At 48.4% G+C, this 22858-nt stretch overlaps 1 protein-coding gene across 3 annotated transcripts in view; it reads right to left on the bottom strand.

Moving 5' to 3' along the window:
* The window catches only part of LOC133933362 (nck-associated protein 5-like), a 93836-nt gene that overhangs the window by 49696 nt on the left and 21282 nt on the right, over positions 1-22858 (bottom strand). The window contains exons 1-2 of one of the 3 annotated variants that reach the window (XM_062380415.1): positions 20700-20971; positions 18278-18351 (exon numbers count right to left, since the gene is read on the bottom strand). In XM_062380415.1, coding sequence (XP_062236399.1) covers positions 18278-18345 — 68 coding nt within the window. In that variant the 5' untranslated portion in view covers positions 18346-18351; positions 20700-20971. Of the gene's footprint in view, positions 1-8103; positions 8404-18277; positions 18352-20699; positions 20972-22858 lie in introns of those variants that run through there. The other 2 variants (XM_062380414.1, XM_062380416.1) reach the window with 2 other exon arrangements.

Below are 22858 nucleotides of genomic sequence, written 5' to 3'. Positions count from 1 at the left end.
ATCACTGCTCCGCTCTGATTGTTGCAGATATGGTCGCTGCTTCCAACGCTTGTGATAACACGGCAGGGAAAGAAAACACCGGCGGTCACACGATCAGTAGAGACGGATTATCTGAGCTGTATTCAGCGTTTCCCACAGAATAATTCAATCTGCACAGACTAAAGAACGAGAGAGGGGGAACTGATGCCATCTGTGGGAACGCTCACAACCACAGCTGAATCTATGATGTCTGACTGTGTGGATGGTAAAAACACCACAATGCAGTAACACAGAAAAGCACCAAGTCAGACATGTTATTATGAGAAGTGTCGCGTTCCTTGAAAAAACGTCTTAAAATAGCAAAACAAAAGGTTGCAATGAATCACAATGGTATTTTTAAAAAGGTAGAAAAGTTCCCACAGTGTCTGGGAGACCTAGATCTGTTTAAACTAGATCTGATAAATTGGGGGATTATTTCAGGCTTCGGTCCACGACCTTTGTCCTGTACATGTGATGAGAGCACAAGCTGACAGTTCACCATGTATACACTCTTCCTCCTCCTCCTCCTCTGCTGTTTTTCTTCCTCCCCCCATTACAAAGCTCGGCTGAGTTGACTCCAGCAGCCAATCACCAGCGGTGTCCACGTGGACCTCCAGCAGTTCCTGATGACCTGGAATCACCTGAAAGCAGCGGAGGCCTGAGCAGTGGATGGCTCCCCGCCGAGCGGCAGAGGCAGCGCTCAACTACAGCTCCACCGTTTTCCATCTTACTGATGTATTTCTGTGCCATAAGAGTTAATGCTTTAAGAGGCATTAGCACAATTCTGAAAATGTCAGGATAACATGCTCTTCTGCACACGAACCATTTGCTTTCCACCCACACACACTCTGCACAGCTCAGACATCATCTCCAGCAGCTCCACACACTTCCTTCGAGATGAAACAGCCGTGCACGGCGTGAAGAGTTGTTCAATTCACGGCAGATCGACCCTGTTTCCTCCTCACACTGTGTAAACCCTCAGACAGCGAGCCGGCGCTGTGTGGCAAGCGAAGACGCGACCTGTCAGAGCCGAGGGATGATCTGTGGCGGCTCAGGCGGGGCGTTCGCCAGCCTGAGCCTCTGAACTGCATTGTGTGAGGCCGACGTTTAGATGTGTGTTCGCCGCTCTTAGGTGTGTGTTTGCTGCTGTTAGGTGTGTAATCCATTTGCTGTTAAACAACTCAAAGAGACAGAAAGTGCTGCATCTGCATTTTTGGGTTTTCTTGTTCCTTTGACTTATATCAAGTGGGGTTAATCTCTCCTCTGTAGAAAGATGTTCACAGATTAAAGCTTTCTCCCTGCAGCAGTTCCTCTTTCTGACATGAACTCACACATCAGAGGGTATAAAACATGCATTAGTCTAAACCGTCTTCTCAATATTGTCACTGGAGCTTACTGGGAGCTAAACACCACAATCGTTTTCAGCCACAAATGTCCACAGAGCGAAAGAGAAGCACAAATGTTAGGACGAGAGCTGAGCCTCCATGCATTTATGTATTAGCATCTGCACCCCCGCTGCGCTAACAGTCCTGATGTGCACGCAATCCCCGTGCCCCACATAGGGAATCCTGTTCACAGGGACTCAGCGCTCCGGACCGGTCATTCCCATCCTTAATCCTCCCGCTGCAGTGTTATGTAACCTTCTGCTCCGATCCAAAAATGTGCAGCCGAGCCCTCAGCGTGGGACAAAGAGCTCGCCGAGGCGTTTGATAAGTTATAACATCCAACCCAGTGTGGCAGGAAAACAGAGTAACAACTGGCAGGAGGGCCACAGGACAGACGGGTGGGAACTGATTCAACACTAATGGATCAGAAAATGGAGAACTTTATATTTTAATATCAAAAACAAAGCCTTTTTACACCTTGAGTTTTTGATACTCAAAGATAAATTCATGGTACGTATAACACAGCCCTCAGGAGCAATTTGGTATCATTGTCTGGCCCGAGGACACTTCAACATGTGGACTGGACCAGCAGGAAATCAAACTACCGACCCCCTGATTTGAGTACGTCCCACCCTTTCCCCTGAGCCACAGCCGCCTGCAGCCTCATGTTGTTTCCTCTCTACAATCAAGCACCAAAGACTGAGATGGCGTCAGAATCAGCTTCAGCATAAACATCTGCTTCCAGCCTCTGATGCCTGCACATCTGTGAGCGCTCATTTGGTCCCAATCCATTAAGCAGCTCCAATCAATCACCAGGGAATGGATGGATGCCGAGCGGCGGCCTGACCCGCGGCCGCTCCCTCCACCTCGCCCACAGCTGGTTCCTGACCTCCACGGTGGACCCTGTCTGCAGCGGTGGAGCGGCGGAAAAAAGACAGGAGCCACATGTCAGCACCCCCCCACCCTGCCAGCCCGGCACGGCCACGGCACACCATCAATTATTGACGTGGTGAAATGTGATGAGCTTCCACACAAAGAACAACAGAGGGATGTGTTTGTGCTTTCAACACGTTCTTCTTCTTTGTTCTTACACATTCTGACTCCAAGCGTGTGTGTATGTGCATGTTGTGTAGAAACAACACATATCCTGTAGTTTAAAACCCTGTGGTTCATGTACACACCCTGAGGTGACGTATCAACACTTCCTCTCCACATACTGCGTTGTGTTGTGCTCCTTGTTTGGACACGTGTGAGTAATGCAGTCAAACGAGTTGAGATGATCACGATTAGCCACATTTAACCAAAGTCAACAACACGGTAAGTGCAGGGAGCTGTTTATGCCCCCCCCCCCCCGATAACAGCGAGCCAACAGTCCTGATAAGGTGTAATTACACTGGTTGCAACATAAAAGCGATGAATAAACTCTTTGTTTATTTTTTGACGGGGCTGGATTGACACTTTCTCCGAGCACGTGATTGGCTGATGTGTGAAAATGACTTGTCTTCGCAGCCCGTAATCGACTCTGAGGAATAATCTGCAAAATCAGAGTGAGGGCAGGGATTTAAAGACGTGCCTCTCCCTGCCAGGATCAGATCAAATACATCTCTGTACTTCTGAAGCAGCAGTAAGGAGACGTGAGGAATCCTCCGGGACTCCTTGTGAGCTCAGAGGAATGTGCTCGCCAAGCGTGGATTACCCCTGCCTCACTGTCTGTCTCCCTGAATGTTTTCTTATTCGCGCGCGGGGTCTGACCTCAATTGTTTCCAAACCACAGACGCATTCCTGTCCAGACCAAACCAAACGTTGCAAGCGAGCAGATGTGCTTTAAAAATGGCCGCAGCACCCGGCTGTCTGTCGAGAGGGTTTAGTCACCGGCGCGGCTCATATGGAGGACGAGGACGGGGCCAGACGCCGACACACTGGGGGGAACTCACCCACACACGGATGAACTAACATGTGCAAACACCCGGGAGGAGACACGCACACACACTCTCACAGTTTCTGAATCTTTTATGTCCAAAACATAAAAGAGGGAGATGACTCCTCACAGCTGGACCTGAACAACTGCAGATATGAAGAAGATGAGAGAAGGAGGCAAAAAACCTTCATCTAGACACTCCTTGTTTTGAAATCACAAATTCACAGCCGCATGCCAGCAGGTAATAATCCACCGTGTGTGTTTAAGTTCTTCCAGAGATGGTTGACGAGCTTGTTTCCAGACATAATTGAGTTTAAGTAAAGCGCCCTTCACTCTGGACTGCAATTACCTCTCGTGATTTAAGAGTTTACCTGCGATAAACAAAGCCTGTTGTTCACTCGGCAGGAATTCTGCTTCTGCTCAGGTATGTTTCAAATAACTTGATTGCATGTGGCGTCGTGTGATTGTGTGTGAGGCCGCAGCCACAGCCAGCCGGTGATAAATCAAACGTGAGGCGCTTGAGCTGCTCTGGAGAGTCAGGAACTGTAGAAGGCCAAAGAGACGACCTCCTGAGGCAGGTGGAGAAGGATCTACAGGCATCAGCTGAATCCTGGATGCCCCCTCCTCTTTAACCAGTTAAATCTAGCAGCATCCACGGGCACCAGTGGTGAAAAAGCAGCCACACATCATATCCCAGTCACATGTTCCCTGCATTGTTCTGTGTTTCCCACTCTGGCTGCCCCTGCGTTGCAGTAATCGAGCAGGGACTCACGTTTACTACTGTACCGTAACACTAGAAGCTTCTGCTGACTCATGGAGACTGTGCAAAGGCTACGGGTGTTTTACAGCGGCTGTCAACAAGCAGCTTTTTTGGAGGGGGGGGGGGGCAAACAGTAGCTCTTTACAGAGGAGGACAAACGGCTGCTTCACCTTCAATAGAGACAAAAGTGTGGTGAACGGGAGCACTCGAGCCAAGGGGCTGCCATCTCCACTGCCGGGTGCATGTGTGCAGAAGTCATAAATCCATCTGTTCTGCAGGAGTCACATGTTCGGCTTCTTGCATCACCTGATTTAACTCCTAGTTTCTGGGACAGACAACTGGAAAATTGTCCAAGCAAACGTCTCAATGATGCATTTATAAAATCAAAGATCTGCAGACGGAGGTGAAGCCGTTCTCTCCTCGTTGTCCTCTGAGGCGTTGCAGGCGTACATCTCCATGGCCTCCTCCTTCTGGCGCTCTGGCATGCTGGTAATCAAGTCATTAAAATGTACTGTGCTCATTGCGATTCCCTCTAAGTAAAGAGTGGCACCGAATGGCTCGAGGAAAACAAGAGAGGTGTTTGAGGAAGAGTTTTACTGCACGAAGGTGAGCGTCCTCTGCAGCCGCTGGAGGATTCTGCTGCTGTTATCCTCTGATTTACAGCCAGGAGAGCAGGAAGCTGGAGTTTGTTGACATTCCCTTCCCCGCACGACCACAAATACAACGCCGACCCCGGCTCCCCGAGCTCGTAAACGGCTCGCGCTGCATCACCGTGCCCGGGACAGAAATATGAAATGTGAGGGGGAGGCCCACACAGCGGGCTTTGATCGAGACATGTGAGATGCATGTGTCGGTGAAAGTGTGTCGGCTGTGGGTGGCAAACGAGGACAACAACTCTCGTAAACTGTGGCATGCAGAACGACGACCTAAACACAAATCCACTTTGGGGATTTAATCTTCTTCCAAGAACTGAAACACGTGTGAGGTTTGTGAGGTGGGAATATGAGAGATATAAACAACTGGACGTCAGGCTCTAACTGCAAAAACAGCCCTCGAATCCGTGCACCTTGGTGAACTCACATGGAAGCGAGTTCGTCCATTTAAAAAACCACAAAAATGCTCTGGCTCCAATGACATCACCGAGCTGTCGGCGGCGAGGGTGTCTGGGCAAAGCTTTGTCTCCGGGCAAAGCAGTCAGTGGATGCAGTAAGCCGCTGATAGCTCCCAAATAAAAGCTTTTTATTGCTTATAAATTGTGTCAGACCATTAAACTTTATGTTTTTCCCCGGGTGACATTACTCCGAGTTAAGCCAGAGACGTCTGATCGTCCCAATTCACCGGATTTCCAACTTGTTAAGGTTTGAAACAGAGAGAACGAGGCCTCGGCCGGGACCTGAAGTGTTCCTGGTGTTTACAGTGAGAAAACAACACTGCCTGATTCGCAGATTCACAAAAACAGGTTCCTGCCAGCCCCTGAGGTCTGAGCAAGGCTGCGGCTGTTTTTAGAGTTCCCACGTGGAGCTCGTGGGGGGAGATAAATGTAGAGTAGGCTGAGGGGAGGAATGCATTCAGAGGAGCTTTAATTGAGCTGCATGGCCTGCAGTCACAGAGGCAGAGCGTCTCAACAAGGCTCAGGCTGCCGAGATCCTGAGATGTGCCTCACACGTACACATCATTAAACCGGCTGCTCTGGCTCGCAGCTCCCACTGCAGAGACACAGGGAATCACATGGGAACGTTGTCTGGAAGGAGCCCCCCCCCCCAACCCTCCATCCATATCCTCCCACCTCCTTCAGAATGAAAGTCCCCCTGGCTGCCAATGGAGGGGAAGTGCTCCCATGCTGGGGCCCAGTGGCGCGGACATTGAACGGTGGAACATTCCTCAGTAATTCAGTTTGACCTCAAACCTATACGCAAGCTGAGGGTCAGGGAATACAGAGGAGACAAAAGGGAGGAGGAGGATCGGATGTAGAGGAGTGAGATATGACAAACAGAAGCACACGTCACCATCTCCTGCTCCTGGTGTGGCCGGTGTTCTGAGTCTCGATTAGGACTCTAATAAGAACAACTGGGATACAAAACCCTCCCAGTGCACACTCTCTGCTGGAATTGATGAACTTTTCACAAACAGATTCCTGTCCGGACGTCACTCCACTTAAAGACCGAGTCTTGTGACTTTGTCCTCACTGCGGGGACACGTGAGCCGGTAATGGAGCGTGTTGGTCGAACCAGAACACAGCAGCAGGGAGCAAATAGAAAACGTGGAGAAATGGCTGCGCTGTGGAGAGAATTACAGTTTTAATTCTATAAAATCAAATCCCTCCACTTGGCAATCCTCTTATCAAGTAATCCCCAGGTAGGTTTCAGAGGGCGGAGGTTTTCCAACTGCCCGGCACAGCCACACATCTGCCCTGGTGGAGGGATGATGTCAGCGGCTGCTGCTCGGCTCTAAATAAAGGCTCTAAAGGGCCAAACACACACTGCAAGGATGAAGTGGAGCCTCTGGTGATTAATGGTGATTGCTGTTGTGCATACAATCCCAAAACATGGAAACTGAAATAAATATTTGATGGCCGTCTGGCCTGGTTCAAATGCTGGTGTCAGTCGGGACAGGAGATTAATGATTCAAGATTAAAGTGCATGTCAACTGTGCATTTAGTGAAAGATAAATAGTTCTCAACGATGAGGAGACACAGACACGTGAAACCTGGTTCACAAACCTTTTAGCCACTGACCTCAAAGCAAAGGACGGGTTTTTTAAAACATAAACATTGATATTCATTTGAGCTTTGATTTTATTCCTCACTTTGGGTCTTAATGGGTTAAGAGATTCATCTGGTGACCCCACTGCTCAGTGTCTCACGACCTCCTCGGGGGTACTGACCCCTACTTTGGGAACCAGTCTATAGGTCCATGATTTAGAACTTTGTGTGACAGGTTATATATTTGAATATTCTTGAGCTCCTCAAGAACCTAGTATACGTAAAGTTTCAGTAGAAGGTCAAAGGTCAGCGAACTAAACTGTCTCTGGTACTTTTACCCTCCTACTTCTCTCACTTGACGTCTCTCCAGCGTTTCCAGCTATAAAGCACCCAGTGCATGGCAGCTGCTATTTTCTGATCTCATGTTGGGAAGCACCCGTTCCCAGGGAATAAAAAAAAACTCAACTGAAGCTCAGAAAAAAGGCAGAATGGCATTTCTCTCTGGCTCTGTGACAGCAGCGATGATACCTCCCATGCTCTTGTTTCCATGTTCCCTCTCAGCTCTGTTTTTAGAGATAACAAATCCAGCCTCAAATATGAAGCCGGCGTCCTACTATTGGCATCCTGTGTGCTTAACACTGTACATATGGCTGACGCTGAGGAAACCCTCCACCTCTGACCTGCTGTGACTTCTGGACACCTAACGAGCTGAGCAGCGGAGAAGCTGACCATCATAACGTGATACATATTCTCCAGCACTTATCTGGATCCACACACCCAATTCAGCACCAGTCGTTTCAGCCGAGGATTAGTAGGCTGGATAGAAAATCTTAATCTGCCTGAGAGAGAGAGAGTGTGAGGAAAGAAAAGAGAGGAGTGGGGGGGGGGGGGGGGGCATGCATTCCTGCACATACAAATCCCCTGTAAGGCTGGATTGTTTTACCTCAAACGACGGGGATCTGTTCCCTCTGTTATCAACCAGAATCAAAGTGCTCTAACGCAGACACCGGCCCCCTGCTGTGGCCACTACCAACAGGACATGTGATTCCCTTCCCTGCAACTGGCTCAGTGCGAATCAAAGATCCTCTCCTGCACATGTGAACACTGCTGGTATATGAAATGTGTTCCCTGCTATGTAAAGACAGCTGGAGGAGGCGCAGCTGAAAGACTGAATCAAAGCATCCTTGCATCCGTCCACCAGCAGAAGCAGAGATCCGTCTATTCGGCCACAGCTAAAATCCCCAAATGAGGAGAATCGATAAGACAGTAATGGTGCAGTTGCACATTCCGGTCATGTCATGTCATGCGTGCAGCCTCTTACCCTGCTGGAGATGCAGCATCCTGGTGCGTTCAGAGGACACACATGGTAATCCAGCAACACGCTCCTGCTCTGCAGCTGCTACCCCTCTGATCCCGCAGATGATAAAGTTTACATCCACAATGCAGCAGCAGTGCCGGCTCCTCAGCGCTCGCTCACTGCCTCTCCTCCCGTCCCCTCTCTCCTCCTCTCTCAGGATCCTCGCCTCCCTGTCTCCGGCTCCTCGCCGCTCCCTGTCTCTCTCAATCTGGCAACATGCATTGACTCTCCCGGCCGCTGCTCTTCCTTCACGCTACGTACGCTCTCCCTCTGTGCTTCCTCTCTCTAACACACACACACTCGCTCTGAGGCTCTTCTTCACACACTGAACGCTGTGTGCGCCTCCCCTCCCTCCCTCCCTCCCTCCCTCCCTCCCTCCCTCCCCGCCACCCACCCCGCCTCCTGGCTTTATGTTTCCTCAGAGTATTCCTCTCCTCTCAGTCCTGTCTCTCTCTCTCCTCAGCTCTCTGACTGCGTCCCTCCTCCTCGGACGTTAAACATGTGTTCAGGGAGACGGCTGCGCTGCTGCCTCTCCGAAGGTGGCTCTTTCCTCAGGGGAGGAGAGGCGAGGTTGGGGTGGGGGTTTGTATGGAGGAGGAGGGGGTGGAGGGGGAGGAGGAGGAGGAGTTTTTTTTCTGACAACAGTGTCGAGGGGGGTTTAACTCCAACAACGTGAACAGGCAAGCGGCAGCCGGCTTGTGATGTTCCAATAACTGGAGTCTTTATGAAGACAGAGGGAGAGAAGGTGACTGAGGAGTGAACCACACCTCAACGGAAAACTTCTGACTCATGATGTTGCATTCAGGTGCACTCACTCACTCAAGGAAGTTATTATGGGAAGAATGAAGGAAGAGAAAAAATGCAAACCTATGCAAATGTTGCATGACGGGGGGGATGTAAACAATCCAGATTCTGATGATGCAAGAAGTGTTTTCAGATGCTTTTTAATCAGCATTTCATTTGAAACACAATTAGGTTAGATGCACCTTGGTGTACACACATTTGAACACAGTGTTTTCAAACTAAAATGACCTCTGTCCATATGAGCATTTTCGGAGCAGCAATGGCAAAAAGTAAAATGCAGAATCTACATCATTGTTCATCATCAACATCTAAAACGCAGCCCTGCATTTTGTAACTGATACTGGGCCAGCAGCTTTCTGTTGTAGCAGCTCAAAACTTTAGAGAAATCAGGAGGCCAGGCGTTCTGCGTCTGAAAAACACTGGCTGCCTGTTTTAAGTGAAAGAAAGAGCAGCCACTGACAAAAGGCAGACGGGGACAACGAGGAGGAGATGAAGATCAAGAGAGTGACGGACAGAAAGTGAAAAGGTTGAGAAAGAAAGAGAGAGAGAGAGAGAGAGAGCGAGAGCGAGAGAGGGAGCAAAGTGCTTGGGTTTGCCTGCATGGGCCGAGCGATGGACCGGGCTCCAGCCCATCTGCTGCAATCACAATCAGTCTCAGCTGAATGGCTGTGACAAACTGCAGCCCGGAGCCCACAGCCTCGACCGGGCAGGGACGCCTGTGAGGGCCGGGGGAGATGAGAGGAGGAGGAGGATGAAGAGGACGAGGAGGGGGTGCACTCTCTTTTGTCTGCTCCCCAATAGGACCAGTGCGAGAGGGGGTGGGCACTGGAGGGGTGAAAGGGGGAATTAAAAGGGTCCCAGTGACAGGAGCGCTCAGTTAAAGAGGGGGAAGAAAGGCCGGGCCTGACTTACAGCCAGGGCCATCACTGCCACTTTACCCCACATTCACTGTCCCTAATGTCCTCAATGACACTGGGCATGGGAGAAAATGAGTCTGCAGGAGAATGGAACATAGAGGGGGGGGGGGGGGGGGGGGGGGTGCTCAACTTAGAGAGGAGGGACAGTGGAGGTAAACAAGCAGGGACGACATGTCCCAGGGATCATTTCACACTGGGACACATCCCGTCACATTCTCGTTATCAGATGTCTCGTAAAAAGCTGGTTCCCATTTGTCATCATAAAACTCAGAAAGATTCATGACGCCTGATTATTGCGTGTGTCATGCAGAGGGGTAATCGAGTTTATCATAAGCGCAGCTGTCTGGCAGGGGGATCTGAATATGGAAACAGCGTGATTCGATTCTGAGAGCAGGTGGCCTCCTGTTAGACACTATTGTCCTGCTTTGGCTAAAATAGACAAATGCAGAGCTGAGTCAGCACCAACACTTACATATGTGCAGTAATCAAGAAATATGGAGGCAGCGTTCACCTCTAATTCAATCAGCAGGACGCCTCCCTGAGCGATGGCTCCAGTCTGCAGGGGGACAGGCAGCAGAGCTCGGCGGCGGCGGTGTCAGAAATAGCCGTACGCTTCTTTTCCCAGAATGCTCTTCTGACTCCTAATGAGGAAACAGGCAGTGTTTGTTTCTTTAGCTTTGTTTTCCTCAGTTTTCCAGTAATGAGAGAGTAACAGACCCTTTGTGTCAAGACAGAAGTTCAGAGCAGCTCCCGCAAGAACCTCTTCAATATGAGCTGGGTCGGTAATCTACTATAAAGTTGATCTCCTTCACAGAAACTTAAAATCTGGAGCAACAGATTAGATAAGATTGTCTATTTTATTTGCGTATCAGAGCATAAACAATATCTGTGCTCAATTTGATAGTATAAAGTGAAATATCTTTTATTTTGAAGTAATCAGTAGATTAAATTACATATCTTTTTTCCTAATGGAATTGATTATTTAACAGATTACAAAACATGTAACTTGTATTAAGCAATCAGACCCAACCCTGATTACACTGCTCATGTGTGTATAGTGAGAGTCTGTATTTGTGTATTTGTGTGTGAGTGTGTGTGTGTGCGTCCACTCTGTGCGCTGAGTGATCTGCTGGGCTCATTAAGGCGCTGCTTATTGCTCTGCCAGGGGTGTCAGTGACAGATTCCACTGTTTGGAAACACTCGGCCGCCCACACAGCCAGCCTGGCTCCACCACTGTCGCACACACATGCACGCAAAAACACACACACACTCAGGCACACACAGGCTAGGTTAGCATTCCACAGAGAGGAGGTGTGGGGGTGCAGGGAAGGAGACAGGATGGTGCTGGGACAGCGGCTGGAGGGACAGCGGGTCGATACGGGTTTGGGTGCTGGGTGTTGTGGGAGAAGGGGGATGCTCGTGGTTGTGGTTGTGTTAAAGTGTATGTTTGTGCACATGCAAAGAAAAACGTGTGAGTCTGGGCTACACCATTAAGTTAGCGATAAACAAAACTGATGAGAAAATGAGTTTGTGTTTCATCGTTAGTGAAGAACTGGTTCTTTCAGCCGGATGCGTCACATTAATATGTGCGTGTTTGTGTTATTGCTTAACCAGATGGAGCTGAACTCAAGTGCCTGATGCTGCTGAACAGTTTAATCTGTTCCAATCTGTCATTTTATGAGATGATCGTATGTTTTGAATGTAAAATATCAAACTGCAGCCGTGAAATAAACGTAGTGAAGTGGAAATTAAATGATTCCCCTTTTAAAATATGCTGGTATTTGCACAAAATGGAAACTGCGAAGGTAGAGAAGGGGTCAGAAAGTAACAGATGTACGAACATCCTGTTGGTGGAATGTCCCCGGCTCCAGCCGTCAGCCACACGTTTCCTCCCTGACATTAATCCCCTGCAGCTTGATCACAGATGACTGACCAGAGGCCGGCATGTGTCACTTGAGCTCATTACTCCACCGGTCGATTCCGACGTCTAGGTGTGTGTTCCGACTCAGACGTTGATCACACAGGAGGAGGAGGAGGAGGAGAAGAGGAAAAACTTTTGTTTCCTTCCCGACAATTAGCCGCTTGAGCTTAGACGAGCGTCTGAGAACAGCCATTTAATTTGGAGGAAAAGTGAGGGGTGTGAAACCGCTTGGAAACACATCAGAGGGACCAGATATTTAGCTGTCAACACGGCTAGACTGCGTTTCTTGGGGGGAGTTTTCTGCATCAAGACGAACAGAGGAAACGTCAAACTGTTTGTTTACCAAACACACGCCAGGATCCTGAAAACTCACATGACGCTGCACAAGCCCCTACAGAGACCATGTGTGTGTGTCTGCGTGTGTTGTTTAACACCAGAGTGGCAGAATGAAGTGTGTAACACAATGAATGCGATAATGCACCTCTGTCACGTTTCATTAATCAGAGGGACAGGGGGCGGGACCACGGTGGCGCTCCAGACTGACATCACCGAGGAACGCAGGAAGTGCTTCAAGCCGACAGGACTGGAATGAGCAGGATTAACACTGATGGATCTCATCTTTAATTAATCTCAATTTAATACAAGCAAACGCTTTCACGCTCCTCGTGTGATTACAGTAAATAAACGAGACTATTATGTGGTGATCTCAGTGGGTCCTCTTTCTCAGTGGTACAGTTACTGGAGATGTTTTAAGAATACTCATGAGCTGCTGTTTCATCTCAAGGTCATTTTCTACTGGAAGATATAGGTCTATTGTACAAGCACTATGAAATAAAGAGTCCAGCATCATATTGTACTGTTGTGTATCTCACTGGCAGCGTGTCGTCTCACTCCAGTGGTGGTCTCGATCATCAGATCCTACAAACTCTGTCAGAGGACACACACTGTGACTTTCACCCCTTCCTGCTTCCTCACACAGACCACGAGGGGATGTTTTCCTCGGAGCCCTGAGCGGGAGGTAAATCGCTGGGATGAAACCACTGTGACTCCCAGCAGCTAAAGCTACACGGGATCCATCAACAAGCCGAACCACACAAGACCCTTCAACAAAGAGAACCACACAGGATCTATGGCTTCTCTTATCTTAAAGCAGGGATGTTTTCCTGGGGGCTGTGCACCAGGTATAAGTCAAAATAACTGCACGCTTTCCTGAGCACAAAAGGAGTCACAGCTCATTCTCCCTGAGCTTATCTTGATTCAAAAACTCCTTTCATTGCATGAATGGAGGAAGTCGACTGCAGTCAACAGACCTGGATGTTGTGTGAACCTTCTAATCTAACTGATAACTGAAATCAGATAAAAAAATGATTATACTGAGCTAATGCATAATTTAAGTGTAAGAATTTCAAACGAGAGTCTGAGAACTCACGAGGAGAAACAATTTTTAATTAGCTATTAAACCAGACCCCCAAAGACTCTGCACTTAAACAGAGCTAATTGCCTCGAGGAATGAAGATAACGCCTCCATTCAATCTGTATGCAGAGACTACATGTTACAAATCCCTTTTAAACACCACATGTACCTAACTACAGCGGTTCATACCTCAACGAGGCCAGTCCTGTAAATCTGCACCATTGTCTTCATTCAATAATTATTCTCTGAGAACTTGGTTAAGATGATAAAATAACTCTTGGATTCTTTTCTGACCCTTGTCCCTTTCTTCTTGGACGTTTCTTGGAAATATGTACTTCAGTTTTTCCATAACCCTGCTGACAAACAAACAAACACATGTACGGGGATGGAAATAACCTCCTTCTGTATGAAGCTGTTTACTTCATCTGTAGGGAAAGGATATATATCCATTATGCTAAGTGTAGTCATATTTTCCATAAGTGCAGTAGACAGCTGCTGAGCTTCGTACTTAACCTTGACTGCATCAGAAAAGCAACATAAAGGCTGTTGGTGAATGATATGTGGAGAAGGAGGCGGGGCCTGTGGAGCAGCCGTTGCATATCACTACTTGAGCAACGTGCATGGGAATGCGGCTCGGCGACCAAACGACCTTGAGGGAGCATCAATAAAAGGCTTCATTAACCCATTCGATTAACCTCCTCCTCTCATAAGCTCCATAAAGCTGATGCATGTATACCTTTTGCTCTGGTCTGGGGTTTGCACATGAATCAGTGGCCGCAGCGTGAACAGGACCAGGGGAATCTAACGTGCGTGTCTCAGACTTAGTGAATCCCCGCCGAGGTTAAACCAGCGAGTGTTGACTTGTGTCTCGGTGCAGCGGCGGTGTCGCCTCCTTCACTACTTGCTTCAGGGAGTTCATCATCACCCCTGTCCCTCACTGACAAGTGGGGTGAAGATCATCAGGGATATTTCAGCTTCATTTCTAGATATCTGGATGAAGTGTAGATGTGTCCTTCATGACTTTTCCTATTATGGAAAAACATAATCAAAATAATTGACTGGTTTTAAATGGTCCAAATATCAAATTCCACCAGTGCCCGCAGGTTCAAATGAAGTCTTCACGGACTGATTTACTCCCCCGCTGACTGCTCCTGTGAGATGTTTCCTTGGGTCTGGGCTCCTGGGCCATAAAGCGACCTCTAATGGATGGATTAGGCGAAGTCATTCACTTCAGAGGGCACACAAATACACTCTGGGAGCGTATTAGATCTCTTTGGAGCTTAGCGTGATCAAATTATTGCATTAGACCGGTCAACTTATCCAATTAAAGTTGTAAAAAGCGTGGCTCTGGTCCAGCCGAGACGGCGGATCCTCGGGGCGTCTTCGGGGGGCTGAACCATGTCCACCTCCTCGTCCACAGAACAGGACTCACCACATACTTCAGCCCAGGATTACAGCCTGTCATGTTGCTCAGCCTGCCGGCGGCACACAGGCGTCTCAGAGGCCAGATATGTAGTAACACCAGCGAGGTCCAGATATCTAACACTGGTTCCCAGCCAGAAGCTCCTGTGGTCTTTTTGCTCTCATGTGTAAACACCCGCGTGCTTTTCCTCTCTCGCTCGACCTCGCCGTCCTCAGAGAGAGAGCAAGGACGCTTCCTCTCATCGGCGTCCTCCAAATTAAAATTTGGGGATCACCCAGAGTCGCTCAAAGGGTTTTTTAATGCCAATCAAAACAGATAAAAAGTGATTTGTGGCTTGAAGACGCTTTTAATAATTATCCAAAGGATACAGAGGGATTTATTCTTATAACGGACAAACTCCACAATCCAATATGTCTGAAGGACGAATGGGCAGACACATCGAGCAGTTACAGGCAAATTCACTTACACAAAGAAAGTCCTATTATCTATAATCCCTCAGCCGAGCGCTCACTGGAGCTGACCCCTCTATCTCCAGCGCCTTCCGAGCTCCGCTGCTCTATGAACATGACAAATAGCTTATTGATCAGCAGATGTCGTTGCTAATGTCCTCCTGGCAGCTGCAGCCGCCTGCTCCTCGCAACCTGTCCTAAGCCTGGAGGATCTCCAGCTGAGTCCCAAGCCCGCCCCCTTCCACACCTCCCCACCTCCCAGCCACGGCCCCCAGCCGACCGGACACCCTCCTCGTCCCGTTCCAGTGTGGGACAAGGTGTGGACAGGGTGACAGACCAGCGCCATCTGCTCCAGCAGAGACAGAATGGCAGGTGAGGCCGGCTTCGGGCCAGCGGCGACCAACTGAAAACAAGGTCAGGAGAAGATTCAGGGAAACACAAACACCAGCTCAGCCCAGTGGCAAATCAACAGTGGGAAAACGGGAGGAAGTGGAGATAGAAAAATCTAATCTACATTGTTTTAATCCACAGGGAAGATTACACAGTCACGGTGCCTTGACGCAGCAGCTTGTCAGAAAGAGGTCATGCTAACTCACTCCCTGCCGTCATGCTTTTCAGAGCTGGAGAGAACCCATATGTCTCTGCAGCACATGTCACTGAGCAGAAATCTTTAATAAACTCTACTCCACATCTTGAAAAAGAGATTGAATTACGTTTAATGTGAAAACTGCAGACAAACGATGAAGAAGTGGAATCTCGAGATCAGCGTCCTACTGTACGCTCTGTCTGATGAGCCCAAATTTGGATTTGCTCCATCTGAAGCTGACACTCTGCCGTGGAGCTTTTGTTTCCGTCTGTCAAAGACGTGCTGGTGCTGAATAGAGGCTGCGGGAGAAGCTGGGCCTGCATCCCACTGGGGTTTTGTGCTCCGTCGAGGGGATGCTGCAGCAGAGAGCGAGAGGCTGGAGGACGTGGAGGATACCAAGCTTCTGATGTACAGCTGAATAAGTTATTCGTTAGATTCAGGCATCGAAAATCTGTAGTTTTAAGCAGTTTCTCTAAATATAATATCTGCAGATTTTATGGTGAAACCAATGTAGGTCAGGCTCCAGAGAAAAACACATCAAAATGTCTGTAAAAGCAACGTAACCCATCTTTTACAGCACATTCCACATACTTACTTATGACCCAGGCACTGGAGTATTTTCCAAACTACTATAATTTCTTCTAAAGTTATTGAAAGGTCTCAGATTTAAAAACTAACCACAACAAAGGAGCTTTCGTGTCACATTTTTATTTGATGGGTTTATCTGATAAACCTCCACGACGCCTGGCCCTTAAAAGAAGTGATATTTGTCCAATGTGTGTACTCTGCAGTGTGAAAGTACCCTATAATAAGGTACAATGAGAGACATGAATGCAGTGGGTCACTGGGTCATGACGCAGGGATGCAGGGAACTAGAGGAATGTGAGAGCTTCTCTTTCTCCTCTTGACGGATTGATGGGCCCCAGATTCTGAGGGGTGGAGGGAGACATGGACGCCGGCGAGCGACGCTGCCTAATAAGGGGAAGGAGGCGTTGTGGGACTCGCAGTCTGTGTTTTAGCTCAACAAAAGCCTTTGTGAAGTCATTCATCACTGTCGCCGCTCGCAATTGAACAACACTGGTGGTATGTTGTTTCTAAAAACTGAGGAACTTCCCCAAAGCGCCACACTATGTCTTCATATGTTTGTTTTCTGGCGTCTGGAAGGTTGCATCTCCACCATACAGAGCTCGATGCAGTGGTACCTCTCTTTACCTCTCTGATGCATTAAGCTCCCTGGCTTGCTTAGGTACCACCACCACCAAAGAGTGTTGACCCCCCTCGCTGGTTTCAGGATTACTCAAAAAGCTACTGAACAGATTTCCATGAAACTTCGGTGGAAGGAGGGGACAGGAGCCAAGAAAAAGCTTGATCACTTTTGTGCTGGATCCAGATAGGACAAATCCCCCGATTTCTCAGGGAGTAATTAATGGATCTTGATGAAAGAACAGGGCATATTTAGGGCAGGGGTTCCCAGTCCCCTATTTAGTCCTTTATTTGACTGATTGATAATTATGAGTAATTTGATGCAGATCTAAATAAAACTCTGGATCTAGTGGATATAAACGTGGGTTCATAAGGGAACTGTTTGGCCCTGGTGCTGGTCTGTGCTCTACTCTAGTTCTATAACATATTTCAGGTTGATTTTGGCCTCAAATCAACAGAAGCGTCTCAGGTCCACAAAGCAGGAAAACAGCAGAGTATAGATTCATTACCATAGTTTCCTTAGAGAAGGTGAAGCTCTTGTGCTTCAGCTGACGGACTGTCAGGTGTAAAACGTTTCCAGGCTTTTTGTGAATCCGTCTCATGAAGGATTAGAGACATGAGGGAAATAAGAGAAAGATTCATGCAGTGAAAATTCACACAGATGACAACTGCAGCTGCTGTTAGCGTCTCTGGTCTCTACAAGTTCAAGACCTCAACCCACCTGGTCCTCGGCTCCGAACCTGGGTCACTGGGACATTGTGGTGCTTCTAAGTGGCTGTTAGGTCACTGAGGGTGTCACTGAAGATGACTTCCCTGTCTTACAAAGAGGGGTGGGGAGGGTCATTCCTTTACACATCACTTCCTTTATTGGGGGCCTAGTAAAGGGGATGGTCAGTGGTCATCCGTCCCCAGAGCCACCCACCCCGAGACCCCTGTCCCCCTGCGTCCAACCCCCAGCCCCTCGCTGCTCACTCAGGGGGAAAATTACTTGAGCTGGGGAATACAGCTCCATTGAGAGGGCTTTACAAAAGAGGGTGAAGTTTAAAAAATTGTCTCTCTTCTCTAACGGGGCGGTGCATCGCTGGAAGGGCTAAAGGACGATAGGAGCATGGAGGGGACAAGGTCATTAGATTGGCATCTCCATAAGCTCTTCATTCCCATTGTCTGGGCCAATCCACTGCAAAGGACCTCCATGAGAAACTCCCCCAGTCAACCCCACACTGAGCCCGGACTCTCCCCTTTGTCCCCCACTTTATACTGAGCCTCCAGCACAGAAAGCATTTCTCAGGACCGGCGTACAAAGCTTGTCTCGAAACCAAACAACATTGTTCTGCTGCCTCTGCTTTGGGAATGGATTGCAGACAGCTGCTGATGTCCTGCGGCAGTAAAACATCTGCCCAGAAGTCTTGAGAAGCTCTTACCTTCTCACGTTCCGCCGCTCGTCCTCAAGCTGCTTCAGGAGCTCGTCGATGCATTTGTTGGCGTCCATGTATTCCTGCACAGGAGAGACGAGAAAAGCGTTAGTTGGAGATGATTTCCTGATGATTTGTCCAAGCGAGACAAACATACTAAAAGTAGAGCATCCACTGCTCACGTTTCTGCATCAGATGCTGATTAACACCACGACGGGACTCGTGTATTTCCTCCTCTCCAGTAAACCACTGTTCAAACGGTGCAATTAATCAGTTCAGTCTCCCATTCTGCGTCTCGTCATCCCTGCGTGTAACTCCAGAAGCACCTCTGGGTAACTTCTAACGGCTGGCCCAGAAGCCCGTCCAGCTGTGGGACGTCAGCTGGGAATAGCCCGCGCTCACAAAACGTGAGCTACTGAGTTACAGCACGGACCAAATGAGCTCAGGCTGAGAGCAGAATGGGAAAAACAGATGTCAGGATTTCTTGGCTTTGGCCTAATGATTTGCCTCTTAGTGGTCCGACTGCATGATGCAGGGAGAGGAGGGGGGGGGGGGGCGCTTTAGAAAATAGGCCACATAGACACCGCACTCAAACCATCTGGGTTTTCAGGCTCCACCTCCACAACAGTTCTGACTGTCAGATCCGTGCACGCTGAGTTTAAGGCTAATTAATTAGACGTTAGCTTGACAGCTCCCGACGCATCTCCTGGGTAAACGCTTATCTCAGTGGGACAGATGCTCTCCATTGATTTCTAGACACCGCGGTCATGTGCTCGCAGAGTGAAATCAAATAAAGGGGAATCCCACAAAGAGGTCAATAGTCCAAAGTGACAACAGGGAGACGTTGGTGCTCCCTGTTCTGACTTAAAAAAAATATTCTATGTTTCTGGATATTGTCTATTTCTGTTTTAATCTCACTTATGTCACTATTCACCGGCAGAGATAAATCCCTTCTTGATGCCACTGAAATTCCTCAGAAAATAGAGAAACAAACACTGCGCCTGTTGTTAACCAACTTTTTCCAGAACCCCTGTTGTGATGCAGTGTGAATAAAGGAAGAGCTTGATCTCATATGCAAATGGTTTTATTATGAGAATACAGTTTCTGAGGAGCCACACTGTGAATCTGAATCTCACATACTGCAACCAAACACAGCCTCAAAAATAAGCTCATCTTTGACGCCATCTCCAGTTTCACACACTTGATCCTCTGAGAAAAGATGGGACTGGTTCTGACCTCCCAGTGACCCAGCGTCGGGACCAGACCAGACTCAAAGTGCTTCTGTTATCGCTAGATGGGCTTATTTTAACCTGCAGTGGCCTTGAGAGCAAGCCAGGCCAGATGTTCAGAAGCTGCTGCTCTAAATACAGTAAGAGCAGTTGTTTTGTCTGCTCGCTCCGCCCGTGGAGACTCCCACTCCAAAGCTTCCATCACCACCAGTTTGCCAGCAGAACGTGGCAAAGGCCCAGGCTCCCTGTGGAGTCGCCAGTCCAGCGCACTCTGTTTAACCATTAAGCAAAAAGCAGGACAACAGATCGATGCAGAACAGCTTGGTGCCGTACTTCCTGATCTCCCTCACGCTTTATGTGACTTTAGCACAAAAAGGATATTTCCTCTTTATCCAGTTTTGTCATCATCTATTTTGACTTAAGCAGATATTTCATGTTTGGAATGCGACCAAGTTACAGTGTCTAACGTCCCCACGGCCATGTGTGAGTCTCACAAGGCAAAAGCATGCAGCAACCAACCCAGGCTGAAAGGCCATTAGTGCTCAGCTAAGCTCCCAAAGTTAAATTTAGTGTTGGCTCCAGCAGCAGTTAATCAATAGTAAAAATATGTCCTCTCTGCGGAGGGGATGGATTTGGTCGCTGTGCAGAATTAATATCACACATGTAGTGTTTAGCTGTTACAGGAACATCTACACAAGTCTACACAAAAAAGACCGGCCGCACAAGAATCCTACATCTGCCATATCATCAACTTAAACGTGTGACTTTTCCACCGGCAGCCAAAAAAAAACCGTCTGTCTCCGAAAGACCATTAGCAACATGATCCCATAATGATTACGGCTGCTGCACAAAGGGGAACCTTCTTCGTGAAAGCCCCGTGTCAGGGGAAATATTTACAGGCCACATCAGACGTGAGGTAAAGCTGCCTAAGTCGGTGTTGTCATCGCTCAGACCTCCGCTAATGACAGGGCACTGAAAAAATCCTCCGCACACATGGAGGAATGTGGAGAATGCGGCGTGCTTGTTGTCATGTGAAATGTGAGGGTATTTAAAGCGGAGATTTAAAGCGTGACTCATGTATGCAACGCGGCGTGTTATATCTTCAGCCGGGCATTTTTCTGACGGCTTTATGGCGTAAGTGAAAGCCACGGCGTTCCCAGAAGACCCAGGTACTCACGTGCAGAAAAACAGGATTTACTGACCTGAGACTTTATCGGAGGCGTATATCTCCGGAGCACTTCTCTCACAACTGCAGAGCAGCAACAATTCCTTCCAGAGGTAAAAATGTCCTGAGAGCAGGAAGCTCATAAGGAGTGTGTTATCACCTCTGAAGTATATTAAATCACAGGATGTTTGAAGAAGAAATGCACTTACAGAGGAAACCAGCGATTATGATATTATAGCGTTAGATTCTCAATATTTTGTTGCTTCTACTCTTTGTGTCTTTGTGTCTTTGTGTTTGTTCTGTCTCTCTATCTGGATGTGGAGCAGGTAAATCCAGTTTTCAGCCGTTTATCTGAGACTGGTTGTTTCCCAACGTTTCCCTAAAAGCCAGCATTGATTCCTGGTGTTTGGACGAGCGGAGGCCAAACGAGCGTTAACCCGGCAGGAACCTGCTCCGTGACCGCAGGTTCTCAGTCATGTTTATCTGGCCGTGTTTACTCATGCGTGTGAGGATGTTTGATGAGGGAAGAGCCCCCCCGCCTTGTGCACGGCTTGAATCCCACATCCAGTCGCCTCCTACAGCTCCTGTGCCTTTATGAAAATTTAAAACGTGAGCGCCTTCCCCCAACGCTTTGGCAAAGAGGAAAAAAACAAACACAGACACACAAAGCTAATGCAATCTGTTGATGAGAGATTAATGGTTTTGGAGGAATTAAACATCAGATGTATTTTTCATCTCTCCAGCTCGCTCTGCTCTTTCTCACATTCTTACAGATGAAGGGGGTGAAATCACTTCCCTCTCCTTACATCTCTCTTTTTGGGAGTTTAAAGAGTAAGTAAATAAACCTGACGCGAGATAAGACCGTGACCCAGTCGCCGACGAGGTCAGAGTGAATTCCTTCAAGTCCTCGCCGCGCTGAGCTCCCCACGCTACCTTGATGTGGTCGCACATCAGACGCGAGGAGATTAGACACCTTGTCGAGGTCTGCAGCCCCCGCAGTGCACCCTGGGAGTTAAGACCCTGCCAAAGACAAGGTCACAACCTCTCCCCCCCGCCCCACCCTCTCTCTCCCTGCATCCCAACCCGCCTCACCAACTGATGACATGCCAGCCTGGTCTCCGGTGGCTGTAAAAACCAACGGCGAGCCCTGAGCTGCAGGTTTGATGGAGGGAAGCGCTCCCATGACGGGCTACTGGGAGCCAAAGGTTATGCCAACAGAATGTAAGATTTCCTCGCTGTGTGTATTTTTATGGTGCACTAGCCGGAGAGTTATGACAGTGTCTTTGCAAGGTGTGGCAGACACTGCACATCTGATACGCCTGTTAGTCTTGGCCTCCAGCCAGAGATACCGCCGCGCTCGCTGCCAAGTGCTCCTGCCATCTGATACGCCACCACTTATCCCAACATCATCAGCGGAGATGTAAACACAGCAAATTTAATCAGCATCAATGCAAACTCATATAATTCATAATGACTGAGATCGGATCGCGGTGACGTACGGAGGTAATTCTAGAAACCTGCCCCTGCCTCGGTTAAATCCATTAGTCTTATCAGCTGGTTGAGAGCCTCTGGGCTGATGAGCCTTCATTCAGAGGTTGGTACTCGAACCCCCGGTGACCCGGCGTCCTGATAACAGCTCGCCACATCGGCCTCTCATATCCGCAGAGCCTGATAACTCCTCTGATAACCCGCCGCTTCTATCAAGAGAGGGCAGCGGCTCAGCTTAATGAGAGTTATTCCTCATGTTGGGGAACAAGCTACTGGGATCAGTGGAGATGATTCAGTGTCACGACCCTCGATTTGTTTTATCGTGTAGAACAGGACGACTGTTTCCTGACTGATTTGATGATTTGATGAATCTGGAGAGGATATTGTTGTTTCTCGATTAGACAGAATGAAGATGGAGATGTGGAACGTGCAGGGAGGAGATCAGAATTATCTGTGTTCTTCTGTTTATCTCTGTGTCCAGCTGTGATCGGCTGTTTGCCTGTTAACTGTGGAAACTGGACAATTCGTTAATTTAGAAGGAGAAAAGCAGATCAATGCAAATAACATCTACTCTCATGTGCTTAATAAATGATCCTCTGCAACATCCATCATCTCTTAATTCCTCTTGAAGAATATCAAAATCAATCAAATCAAGCTCTCACTCTGTTAATGGAGCCTCACTCAACAAATGGTGCTGAACCGGAGCTT

This window comes from Platichthys flesus, chromosome 22, assembly GCF_949316205.1.
Source record: "Platichthys flesus chromosome 22, fPlaFle2.1, whole genome shotgun sequence".
Lineage (NCBI taxonomy): Eukaryota > Metazoa > Chordata > Actinopteri > Pleuronectiformes > Pleuronectidae > Platichthys > Platichthys flesus.
The sequence above is the reverse complement of the archived record's forward strand: the minus strand, read 5'-3'. Positions and strand labels throughout refer to the sequence as shown.